The sequence below is a fragment of the Vidua chalybeata genome, chromosome 1 (assembly GCF_026979565.1).
Source record: "Vidua chalybeata isolate OUT-0048 chromosome 1, bVidCha1 merged haplotype, whole genome shotgun sequence".
Classification (NCBI taxonomy): domain Eukaryota; kingdom Metazoa; phylum Chordata; class Aves; order Passeriformes; family Viduidae; genus Vidua; species Vidua chalybeata.
In genome coordinates this window covers 16,778,145-16,791,084 of record NC_071530.1, presented here as the reverse complement: position 1 = coordinate 16,791,084, position 12,940 = coordinate 16,778,145, and the positions used below count along the sequence as shown (strand labels likewise).

General features: G+C 44.4%; 1 protein-coding gene across 1 annotated transcript in view; it reads left to right on the top strand.

Moving 5' to 3' along the window:
* Positions 1 to 12,940, top strand: part of GAD2 (glutamate decarboxylase 2) — a 41,896-nt gene that overhangs the window by 4,299 nt on the left and 24,657 nt on the right. Inside the window, exons 5-7 of the mRNA XM_053960371.1 lie at positions 2,653 to 2,743; positions 3,575 to 3,687; positions 8,669 to 8,784. Coding sequence (XP_053816346.1) covers positions 2,653 to 2,743; positions 3,575 to 3,687; positions 8,669 to 8,784 — 320 coding nt within the window. The remainder of the gene's footprint in view (positions 1 to 2,652; positions 2,744 to 3,574; positions 3,688 to 8,668; positions 8,785 to 12,940) is intronic.

Below are 12,940 nucleotides of genomic sequence, written 5' to 3'. Positions count from 1 at the left end.
ATGCACGCAGTGAAGCTGCGAGCACGGCGAGACTCAGTGCTGCCAGCCGTGCCTTTATCCGTGCTGTCTGGCCGTGCCCAGCCCTTCTCGTCGCTTCCCTGTGGGGGCTCTGGAGGCCGGGTGTTCACGCTGGGCATGCCCGTGCCTCAAGCCAGAGCAGGTGGGAGTGTGTTTGGGAGGGTCTGTGGGGCAGAGGCAACGCCCTCAGTGGGGAAAGCCCGGCCTCGGGTGTCCCTGTGCCTTGGCCCTGGTTCTTGGCCATCATCTCCCGATTTACTCTGGGATATCTGTGAATACGTTATCTATTGCTAAACAAACCATTAAGTAATAATCTCCTATTTTCACCTCTCAAGCAATTCTTTGCCCTGTCACAATCTCTTTTCTAGTACCTCTTTGTTCAGGAACAACTTCAACAAAGGATGTGTATTTCAGGCAGAGGAGAGATTTTTGAGCAGGTCTCACAAACTCTTCTTACCTGGCCAGTGGAACCTGTGTTCTAAGCAAAGCCTCAGTTTTCTATGGCCATCTAGTCAAGGGAAGAGAGCTCGCTCACCTAGTGAAGTGCCACATGGACAGGCAAAGCCCTGCAGCTGGGGCAGGGGTCAGGCTGGGGCAGTGCATTCCCTGCCCTTCTGTGTTACAGCTGCACTGCAGAAGGGAAGGGCACGGAGTGGAGGCGGCTGTGTCACAGGTGTGGGTGCAGGGTGCTCTCCCAGCAGCAGCAGCTGCTGCCCTCTCTGTCCTGACATCTCTCGATGCAGCAGTGCTCCCTCCACCTCGCTCGCTCCAGGGCGCAGCTGCCCGAGCCCTGCGTGCGCCCGGGCCTGTTCCTACGGCGGCTCCCAAAGCAGGTGGTGTGCTGCAAGGTTTGCTTGAAGAAACAAGCAGTGACAACAGGGCTGTCGCCTTGGGCTGGTTGTGGGGCTGACAGAGAACCGCTGAGACACTGCAGCTGCAGATACAAATTCTGCTATTCTCCAGCTTTGTGGATTTATTTCCAAAACAGAAATTTTTGTAACCTTCTTTGAGTCTTCCTGTAGTCCTGATCTACTAAAGGTTTTTAGCTCCTAATTTTCTGTTGCTTTTAGGTGAAATTTGTCATCCAGCTATGATATAGAACCTAAGCTATAAACATGGAAATCTCCTTCAAAATTCCTCTGTCTGGGGAGGTGCAGTTCTCTGCAGGCATAGACCCTGGAGCAGGATTGCTGAGGTTGTGGTGGTGGTGATGGGATGCACATTTATCTTAGTTCCACCGAGCCCACTCAAGAATGTGAAGAGCAGGGAGCAAGATCCAGTTCATTCTGCTGGATCTGAGTGTCATTCCTCGGTGTTCAGGGGCTTTGGCCGCCTGTCTTTGGCAGCACAGACCAAGAAAAGGTGGCAGTTCCTGTCAGTGAGAAGGGGAGCTCCATGCAAAATGCAATCAGGCGGGACGGCAATAGCACAGGGCTGGTCTGAGGTTAAGGGCACAGGCAACTGGAATTTGTGCATGTGTCCCCTGCTCCATATCCTCAGCTCTGGTCTGCCTGCTCGGCTTGATTACTCTGCCTTTGTGTGCTGCAGGGTGGGAGCTGGGGAGTAATTCCCCATGCTGCTCTGCCAGCCATGTGTCCACGCCTGATAAGAGGCCACAAGAGACCAAAGATAAGTTTTCTCTCAGCGCTGGGTCTGCATTTCCTCAATCATCTTGCTCTATCTTTTGTTTTCTCTGATGGCAATAACAGTACATCATCAAAGGGTCAGGACAGGTGTTTTCCAAGCAGACGCTGCTGTCCTTTGAGTTGGATGGCATTTAAGTAATTGTGGACCATCCATAATTTGTACCAGTAATTATGCCACTTATCAAGTGCTTGTGGGAAGTAACTATTAAAAATGGAATCTTAATGCTTCCTGTGTTTAATGGCTCTAGGCACGTTTTTAAGGAAAATCTCTAGGAAAAAAAACAGGAGCCAGTTATATTGACCAAGTAAAGAGATTATCAGCTCACTGAATATAGTCCTGTGCATAATTCTGCTGAAGCAGTAGTGCTTGTTTTTATATTGTTTGATTAAAATCACAGTTGCAAGTAGCCAGGCTATTTGTAATTGCACTCTGACAGTGAAGAAATGACAAGGACCACCACCTTCCCTGCCATCTTCGTACAATCATCAGCCATTGAGTCATGTGCAAAGCAGTCACCAAAATATTCCATTTTCTCATTTCGCCCTGTCTATTACAATCATTAGCTATTCATCACTGATGTTATATGTTCTGGCAAGCTTTTCAGATGGTGTCTCATGTGTGCCTTTCAAACCTAGTCAGGCAAAACCATATCCAGTGACAACATGTGACACACTAACGGGAGCAAACAGCTATTTTTGTGAGGCAGCAATGTGCTAATTTTCAAGGCATATTGAAAGGATAATAGGGAATGTTGTAATTCATTATTCTGTGTTGAGTATAATTACTCTGATTTTACTGACTTTGGAATGAGAAAGAAGAGAAATTATCCTGCCTTTTTCAAGAAATGTATTTACTGCCATTTGCTTTGTTTCATACCTTGAAAGCGCTTCCTTCTCTATAGAAATATGGAGGTAAATATACTGTTCAGCACTGAATAGTTTCATTCAGAGTCATCAGCCTTTTGATAACGTTTTCCATCTTCTGCAGGGCACCCTAGATATTTTAATCAACTTTCAACTGGGTTGGACATGGTTGGATTGGCGGCAGACTGGCTGACGTCAGCAGCAAATACTAATATGTAAGTAGATTTTTTTATTTAATATATAGATATTTAATGTAATTTCACAGTTATACACTAAAATACTAGTTCCTGTATCTGAATGAAAGCATAATTTTATGTTAAAATTGCTGGGGAAAAAATAAGGTGTTTTTTAAATGGTTGCAACAGTTATTTATAGAAAGACCTTCAGTGTTGTCCTGTAGGCTGTCATTTTAAAAATTTCATCATCGTGATAGGTTGTTGGTTGTGCTGGCTCCCAAAAGCACACAAAAAATATATACAGACTAGCATTTTGCATGCATAAATATGTAAAATGAAAGGGGTCCTGAGTGAGCAGTTGCATTCATGTAGAGGGGTTATGTACAATTCATACCCGGAGCAGTCAAAGCCATTGCTTTCTGTAAGAAAGAGATGTGGAATTTAAAGTGTGGGGGTTTTTTCACTTTGGGATTAGGAAGCATTTTTGTGTACTTGCTTAGTTTCATGCACTGTCTGGCCATTATGAATAGGACTGCTGACACGTGCCTCCAGACATGCACACGGGTTTGTGCAAGGCAAAGGGGCTCTGCCCAGCATCTCTTGGATGAAGGGCAAAGCCTTGAACCTGGAAGAGGTGGGCAAGATTTTATTCACTGAACTGGGTGGAAATGGATTCTTAAGCACTCCCTGCATTTCTCCTTCTAGACATTTGATGTCAAATCAGAAAGAAGACCATGGGAAATATTGTGAAACAGAACTTTACCCAGTATAAGATAGAATATATTGTGGCTATAATGTAATGTAATATTGGAAAAAGATGTATTAGTTTTGTAGATGAAAGCATTAAATATGGACATTACTACATTTCAGGTTCACCTATGAAATTGCTCCAGTGTTTGTACTTTTGGAATATGTCACACTAAGGAAAATGAGAGAGATGGTTGGCTGGCCAGGGGGCTGTGGCGATGGGATATTTTCACCTGGTACATGAAATTTCAAGCTTTCTCTATTTTTCAGACTGTGGTATATGACATCCCCTGCAGCTAAAGAATAAATATAATTAAATATGCATGTTCGAGAGGACACTTGCTAGTAAACACCAGTGGCCTCTTTGAGATAAAGTATTGCATGTTTATGAATTTCAGGGATGTGATTATGAGGATCTGTTTGAGCAAATTGCTCTGCATGATGAGCAGCTGTAATGGCACATGGGAAACATAATGAGAACAGACATTTGCCTTGCAGTTTTGCTTTGCCCCCACTTTTTATGGATTCCATGAAATAGAAAGACTGTTGTATTAATAACGGAGGGAAGAAACACAACAAAGCTCTCCATCTCCTCAGGGGAAATTGGAGCAAACAGGGAAAGACGTAGCATACCTTCTAGCAATTTTAGTAGAGTCAGGAAGACCCTGCCAGCATTAGACCATACTGTTAGCTTTTCATGTGAAGCTGACCTGTTTTTCTCAGTGGGGGACTTGGGTGCTTAGTTAATCTGAGTGCTTAAAGGCTTAGAAACCTGGTTTCTTCAGGGCAAGTTAGTAAGGCAAAATGTTAGTGTAGAGAAATCATTGACAAAAATTCTTAAGACTTTTTTTTTTAATCATTCCACTTAGTCTTTTGATTTATACTCTTTGTCACCTCTTCTCTGATTCTGTAATTTCATTGCTCAAAAATTTTGGCCTGTCTATCTTACGAAATTGCAAAGTAATGAAAGAATTTACATTGGGTATAATATCTTGGCTTGTCAAAAGAGAACAGACTGTTAGCTGTTGCAGAAGGAGCCTTTTTGGAAGGGAAGTTAGTTGACCTAATGGAGAGAGAAAGAGTGCACTCTTGAGTAGAGGAAAGGCCTCACTGGTAACAGCCTAGGACATTCAGCTCTCCAAGACCATGAAGGTCAGGCAAGGCTCATCTTCAGCTTCCCACATCTTCTCACAATGCACATGTGGGAAGTGATGTGGGAGTTTTATTCTGTCCCTTTCCACAGATGTAGAGAAATAGATGAGAAGAATTGACATTGCTTTTTCATGAGTTCTTAGTTAAAAAGCCTGAGACCAAAAGCACTGACAGCTTTTATTGTGGTGCTTAGAGATCCCCCTGAAAGCCTTGGCCTCCATCACACTGGGTATCTGAGTGTGTATTATGAGCCTAGGACCAAAGTGAAAACTTTTGGAAACTGATTGGTGGTTGGTTACCAACCCTGACATGATTCAGTACAGCTGCCCTTAGTTCCTCACCTTCCCACTGGGCTGGTCAGGGACGTGCAGGGTGAGAGAAGAGCAATAGCAGTGCTGCCCAGCCAGCTCTGCAGGGCAAAGCTGGCCGTGGCAGCGGGCTGGGTGAAAGGCTCAAGTGCGTGTGCCAGATCTGCCCGACTCTGGCAAACTCAGGTAGAGCTAGTGTGAGTCAGGCAAGGTATGTGCCTTAGGAGGTGCTGCTGGCAGCTAGGGCTGCAAAAGGTGCTGCCTGGCATGGGGCCAGGGTATTGCTGGTGTGTCAGCTCACTTCATCGAGCTGAAACCCGTGTGGGGACGGGCTCTCTGGCAGGCGTGTACCTGCACTGGCATTTGCAGGGCTGCCCTTTCTTTCTTTCTTTCTTCTTTCTTTCTTCTTTCTTTCTTTCTTTCTTTCTTTCTTCTCTTTCTCTCTTTCTCTCTCTTTCTCTCTTCTCTCTCTTTCTCTCTTTCTCTCTTTCTCTCTTTCTCTCTCTCTCTTTCTCTCTCTCTCTTTCTCTCTCTCTTTCTCCCTTTCTCTCTTTCTCCCTTTCTCTCTTTCTCTCTTTCTCCCTTTCTCCCTTTCTCCCTTTCTCCCTTTCTCCCTTTCTCCCTTTCTCCCTTTCTCCCTTCCTTCCTTCCTCCTTCCTTCCTTCCTTCCTTCCTTCCTTCCTTCCTTCCTTCCTTCCTTCCTTCCTTCCTTCCTTCTTCCTTCCTTCCTTCCTTCCTTCCTTCCTCCTTCCTTCCTTCCTTCCTTCTTCCTTCCTTCCTTCCTCCTTCCTTCCTTCCTTCCTTCTTCCTTCCTTCCTTCCTTCCTTCCTTCCTTCCTTCCTTCCTTCCTTCCTTCCTTCCTTCTTCCTTCCTTCCTTCCTTCCTTCCTTCCTTCCTTCCTTCCTTCCTTCCTTCCTTCCTTCCTTCCTTCCTTCCTTCCTTCCTTCCTTCCTTCCTTCCTTCCTTCCTTCCTTCCTTCCTTCCTTCCTTCCTTCCTTCCTTCCTTCCTTCCTTCCTTCCTTCCTTCCTTCCTCCCTCCCTCCCTCCCTCCCTTCCTCCCTCCCTCCCTTCCTTCCTTCCTTCCTTCCTTCCTTCCTTCCTTCCTTCCTTCCTTCCTTCCTTCCTTCCTTCCTTCCTTCCTTCCTTCCTTCCTTCCTTCCTTCCTTCCTTCCTTCCTTCCTTCCTTCCTTCCTTCCTTCCTTCCTTCCTTCCTTCCTTCCTTCCTTCCTTCCTTCCTTCCTTCCTTCCTTCCTTCCTTCCTTCCTTCCTTCCTTCCTTCCTTCCTTCCTTCCTTCCTTCCTTCCTTCCTTCCTTCCTTCCTTCCTTCCTTCCTTCCTTCCTTCCTTCCTTCCTTCCTTCCTTCCTTCCTTCCTTCCTTCCTTCCTTCCTTCCTTCCTTCCTTCCTTCCTTCCTTCCTTCCTTCCTTCCTTCCTTCCTTCCTTCCTTCCTTCCTTCCTTCCTTCCTTCCTTCCTTCCTTCCTTCCTTCCTTCCTTCCTTCCTTCCTTCCTTCCTTCCTTCCTTCCTTCCTTCCTTCCTTCCTTCCTTCCTTCCTTCCTTCCTTCCTTCCTTCCTTCCTTCCTTCCTTCCTTCCTTCCTTCCTTCCTTCCTTCCTTCCTTCCTTCCTTCCTTCCTTCCTTCCTTCCTTCCTTCCTTCCTTCCTTCCTTCCTTCCTTCCTTCCTTCCTTCCTTCCTTCCTTCCTTCCTTCCTTCCTTCCTTCCTTCCTTCCTTCCTTCCTTCCTTCCTTCCTTTTCCTTCTTTTCTTCCTTCCTTTCCTTCTTTCTCTGCAATTTCTGGTTTGTGCAAAGTGCGTATTTCTAATTTTCTCTCTTAAGGCAACAATACTCAGTATGCATGTTCTGCTTTTTTAGACAATAATCAAAATAATTTCTTTGCTGTCTTCTCACTTCATGGCCTTAAGCTGAAGACCTTACTGTTGCGAAGAAAAGGTTCTTTCTCTCTTCATTCTCTGGAATGAAATATACAGTATCAATACATGTGAAGCATAAAAGCCTGACTGTTTTCTCCAAATTCTGTAGGTGTGATTTGTTAGCTGCAATTAACTATGGATGTGAACACAACTACACAATTAAAAGCAGAATGCAGGCTTATGAATAAATTTAAGGTTAAATGACTGAGTGATAAATACTAATAGGAAACCTTGGTATTGAAGAAACTAAACATTTCAGTCTTGATTCTTTTGACACTGAGCCAATGACTTTGGACAAGATAGGCCAAATTACCTCAACTTAGTTCAGTCACCTAAATCATCAATAGCAGCTCTTACATGACATCTGCATTTTTTAGGGACAGGTACCTGAGCATTTCCTCTTAATCTTTCCATTTCTTATTTTGTCATTTCTGAAGAGAGGTGTTGAAATATGCTCATATCCCAAGGTAGTTGAAAGGGGAAGAAAACCCCAATCTGTACTGACCCGTATGGCAGCAATGCCGTTCTTCCGTGGCATTTTCCTTTGGATTCACAGAAGGGCCAGTGAGGTCAGGGAAAGCACACAGCAGGGCCACCTCACTGCAAGAGCAGAGCTAGGATACTGATTAGAAATGAAGGGCACAGCTTGTGTGGGCTGTAGAACAGTATATATATCCAGTGAGATTAAAACAAATCTTACAAAAGTCAAAACAATGTTAAATTTGCCAGCACAGATACCCACAGTGCTTCCTTCATCTCAAAGGATGGATTTTATCTTATCTCACTTTGGCTGTCCAAGCATTGGGTGTCTACCCTGGGCTAGTTACAGCAACTCCTGTGTATTCAGGGGAGAGTGGGAATGTTTCTGCAGGGCAAGTTCCACCTACCACAAACAGCTGCCATAGGATGAGCTGAAACACCCTCTGGAGGTACACACATATATACAGGATAAACCTGATGGATTTCATGTATACATGTCTCCCTGTGTGTGTGTTTGTGTGCATACAAATGTAAAAATTCTCAGCTTCTGACTCAGGTACTGCATTATATTCCCATAGTGCTCATGCAGCATTAATGTAAAGCCAAACATTGCTCCACTGTAGACACAGAGACTCAGTTTGTAAAAAAATCTCAGAAAGGAGAAACAGACTACTGCAGGGCTGTAGATCTGATACCCATCTTGAAGTGGTTTAAATACCCATCTTGAAAAGGCTATTTTAATGAATGTATGCCAGTGATTTTAAGGCAAGTATTAGGGACGTTTAATCTTTTCCCATTGTTCCCATCAGAGAACAATTAAAATTAAAAATATTTGTTAGAATGACCCCTTTCCTTTCTCTTCCCTCTTTCCAATCCCATTATCCAGAAGATAGTGGCTGTTTGGTCTCAGTGGGTGGGTTTGCTCAAAGCTGGGGCATGAAACACCACCCTGATGTTGGAGGGGAGAGCACAAATTAGGTGGCATTTGGAAATCCCTTAGGAAGTTGCCTTGTGGGGGCATCTGCTTAGGAGGTGGAATAAAGTGGGATTATGTGTTGATGGCACATGGAAAGCTAAGACTGGGGACTGAAGGAGAGATGGTAGTTAGAATGAGGGTGAAAGAAAGCACCAGTCATTTTTTGCAGTGGTACTTTTTGCATAAGTTTTTTTTTTGTGTAGTATATCCTGTTATTACACAGCCCAGCTGTGAGGAGCATCGGGAAGAAGAATCTGTGTTTCTGCCATGAGGCAGAGACATTTATATAGATAAACTGTAACAAGACTTGTTTGTTCTGAAATGATATTACAATGAATAGAAAAAGTAACAGTATATTACTGTGGACTCCAGGTGGTGCCATATCTAACATGTATGCTATGTTGATTGCACGTTTCAAGATGTTCCCAGAAGTTAAAGAAAAAGGAATGGCAGCTATTCCCAGACTGGTTGCCTTCACATCAGAACATGTATGTGTTTCTGTTTTTTTCCTATCTGTTACATCTGTTTGTATGAATTTATGATGAAGAAAATATCTGAACAGGAATTTGTTGACAACTGTCTTCATTTCTGTTATGCCTTCACTGGGAATAAAAACATGGGAAGAGGCTGATTTTTTTATCTATAGAGGGGTGATCTCTGCACTTCTCTGTGGCTGAAATCCAGGCAGAGCAGTCTCTACAAACCACTGCCATTTCTTTGCTCTCACTTGTGTCCATATAAATGTTGATGTGAGTGGTAAGGACCACATCAAACGAGGCGAGCTCGTCATTGGGCTTCAGCACTTTCTGCCAGGAATGTCATCTGTTCTGATCACTCTGGGGCAACAGAAAATCCTTTTGAGTCAAAATCTTCCCATCTGAAACCATTCCTGCTATTATTTAATGAGAAGGTGATAACATACATGAAGACAGTCATATGACGATGCTGTGTGTGTGTACAGCAGAAGAGCTGCAGTATTTGTTGGGCAGCTGGGCTTTGCTGTGCATTTCTGCCTGTGAGCAAAAGCTTCAGCACATGGGGGTTCTTCACGGGCACCACTGGCACCTGGCAGTGCCAGAGGCAAGGGGAGGTGGGCACAAGAGAAACAGGAGTAGTCCTTGTGAGAGAGCTCTTTGTACAGCCATATGGAAGTCTCTGTTGGGAGGGTTCTTACTGGCTTTTTGATCATTTAGAACTCCTTACAGCTTAGAGTGGAGAATGTGGGTGCAGGAGGAAGAAAAAGAGGAAGGTTAATCCCCAGGAGGGGCTGTGAGCTGTTTTCAGGCTTCATTGTCCACTTCTAAATTTCTCTCCAGCTGTGTGGGCTCAGCCTGAAAGGACTCATTTGTGGCTGAGGCTCAGCAGGATACTGTCCATGTTAGGTAACAATGTCCTCCTGGTGCCTGTTTTGACTTACCATATAATGTGCAATTCTATGCAAGTGTGAAGAACAAAATACCCTAAAAGTTACCACAAAAGTGCAGGAGGAAATCTCTCCGAGGATGCCTTTCATAGCAGTAGGATGGGATGAGATGCGATACACAGCTGTGGGCTCCATGTTGCAGAATTATTGTCCCCATTGCAGTTAAAGAGGACAGTCTAGAGATGACTAGCAACTTTCCAAAGCTGGATGTACAGCTAGAGATACATCAGTCATAAGGAAGTAACAAGCCTAAGTCGAGCAAATGAGGTTCAACATGATTATTTAAAGTAACAAATTCTATTAATCATTAGAGAATTTCATTGTTTTCATAGCGATGGAGTGTTAAACAATGACCCAAATTGTGCTAACAGTCTCAAAATAATGAAATGAGCTTTAATAATTGTGTTTTCATGCCAGGGAAGAAGCTGTTCCCTTAGCAAATTAAACATTCAAAAATCAAATATACTAGAGAATTCATAGGACGGCATCTGAAATCCATGACATTTTAAAAGTATCTTGAAACTGCAGTTTTGTCCCTTCTTCAATCAAGGTTTATAAAAAGTATATTCTCATCTTCTAGAGAAGTTAAGAAACTGCACTATGTGAAGACAGGACCCTTTAACCCTTAATTGCCCAAAGGATATGGGATCATGGTTTAACCCTCAAAACAGCAGAAGCTGTTACAGAAATTACAGAGGCCTAGAAATACAATCCTTTTTAAGATAGGAAGTGTCATGCAGGACCTGAACAGACACTTAAGATATGCAAATGTAATTTGACTCATTTATCACATCGTGCTGATTATCTACCTACTTTAAGACTCCTTGGCCTGACTGAGGTTTCTCTCTGCCACAGTTGGATGCTCTAGAAAGACAATGCCCATGGAACACTCTGAGTTGGTAGGGATCCATCAGGATCATAAAGTCCATTTCCTGACACCCCAGAAACCACACCATGTGCCTGAGAGCATTGTCCAAAAGCTTCTTGAACTTTGTCAAGCTTGGTGCTGGTGACTACCTCACTGGAGAACTATTACCGTGCTCAACCACTTTCTGGGTGAAGGACTTTTTCTAGATATTAAACTTCAGCCTCCCTTAACTCAACTTGGTGCCTTCCCTCATGTCCTGTCACTGATCACAATAGGGAAGAGATCAGTACCTGCTCCTTGGCTTCCCCTGATGAGGTTGTTGAAGACCACACTGAGGTCTCCCTTCAGTCTCTCTTCCAGGCTGAACAGACCAAGTGACCTCAGCAACTCCTCATAGGGATTCCCCTCCAGACCCTTCACCATCCTCAGAGGCTCTCCTTGGACACCCTCTAGCAGCTTAACGTCTTTTTAATATTGTGGCACTCAAAACTGCACATAATATCCAAAGGGAGGCAGTCCCCGTGCAGAGCAGGGGAAAATCCCCACCCCTTCCCAGCTGGCCATGCTGTGCCTGATGCCCCTCAGGACAGGGTTGGCCCTCCTGGCTGCCAGGGCACTGCTGGCTCAGGTTCAACCTGCCATGGACCAGGACCCCCAGGTCCCTTTCCATGGCACTGCTCTCCAGCCTCTCTTTCCCCAGTCTTTACACATGACCAGGGTTGCCTCATCCCATGTGAATAATCTGGCACTTCCCATGTCAAACTTCATATGGTTGGTGATTTCCCAGTCTTCTTAATTTATCGAGGTCTCTCTGCAGGCCCTCTCTGCCCTTGAGGGAGTCAATATCTCTCCCCAGTTTAGTGTCATCAGCAAACTTACCTTGTATCCCTTCCAGTCCTGTGTCCATGTGATTAAAGTGAAGATGTGGATGAGGACTGGGCTGAGGATGGAGTCCTGTGGAGCCCCAGTAGTGGCAGGTCACCAGTCTGAGGTCACCCCATTCGCTGTAACCCTTTGTGCCCAGCCCATGATCCCGTTGGTCACCCATTGTGTATCAGGAGGGTCCAGCTGTGAGCTGGATGCTTTGTCCAGAAGGAAACTATGAGAGACAGTATCAAAAGCTTTGCTGAAGTCCAGAATGCTTACATCTGCTGGCTTTCCTAGGTCCATGGGTAACCCAGTCGTAGAAGGAACTCAGGTTTGATAAGCAAGGCTTTCCTCCATGAAGCTGTGCTGGCTCTGACCAATGACTGTGTTGTCTTCTGGGTGTTGTGTTTCAGTACTCCAGGTGTTGTGTTTCAGTGCTTCCCAGAATAATCTTTTCTGCCTATTTACCACCTACTGAAATGAAACTAACAGGCTTGTAGTTTCTGGGGTCCTTCTTCTTGCCCTTCTTGGAAGTTGGGATGATGTTCCCCAGCTTCCAGTCAGCTGGGACCTCTCCAGATTCCCAAAACCACTCAAAAATCAGTGAGAAAGGCTTTGTGATTACTTCAGCCAGCTCTTTGAGAATTCAGGCCCAATAGATTTGTAGGGATAAAGCCCCAAAGATTTGTAGGGATCTAGGTGGAGCAGCAGATCCATAGTATCATTTTCCCATGTTCTGCATGCATGGTGTGATAGCAAACAAAGCTTAAAGTAACTGTATGTGTTTAGAAACTCGTAGGTTTTGGTTTTGAAATTTTCAGTCAGATGCAAAGATTTTAATATCAGCAATTCTCTGCGAAGAATTTCAGCATCCCAGATGAGATTCTATTTTCATTATTACCAGTCTAGAGCTTCCTGTACTATAAATGAATGAAGTTGTGTCACAGTTGCCACCACTACTACTGTAATCAGAATCTGGCGTAGTCTGATGCCATTACAGGTTCAGCTACCAGTTGGGGAGAAGGGAAGGGAGGAGTAATTCACAGCTTTTAAGTAATTACTTCCCTAATTTAGGAGTGCATCATGTTCCAAAATTAGGAGCTACACTCTCTGCACAACCAGTGAAGAGAAGCACCTCTGGAGAGAAACTCAGAGCATCCAAATTAGGAACCTAAATATTAATGAATTTCAGTGTTCTAAATCACCTTTGGGAGGGCTTCACCTACTTCTGTGCACTGGCCATAAAGAGCCTCCTCACATACACAACCTACATTTGGTGCCTAAAATAGGTTATGTGATTATTCCAACTGTGCACGTTCCCAGACAGCAAATTTTCCCCAGCCCACAACTTAGCACACTCTGCTGCTGTTTGTTTCTGTATCACCAGTGATGAATGCAACTACTTGGGTCGGTCTTCCTCAGGTTTAATTTCACTGAGACACACTTGCATTCAGGATTTAATTCAGTCCTCTGTATTCATCAGGAC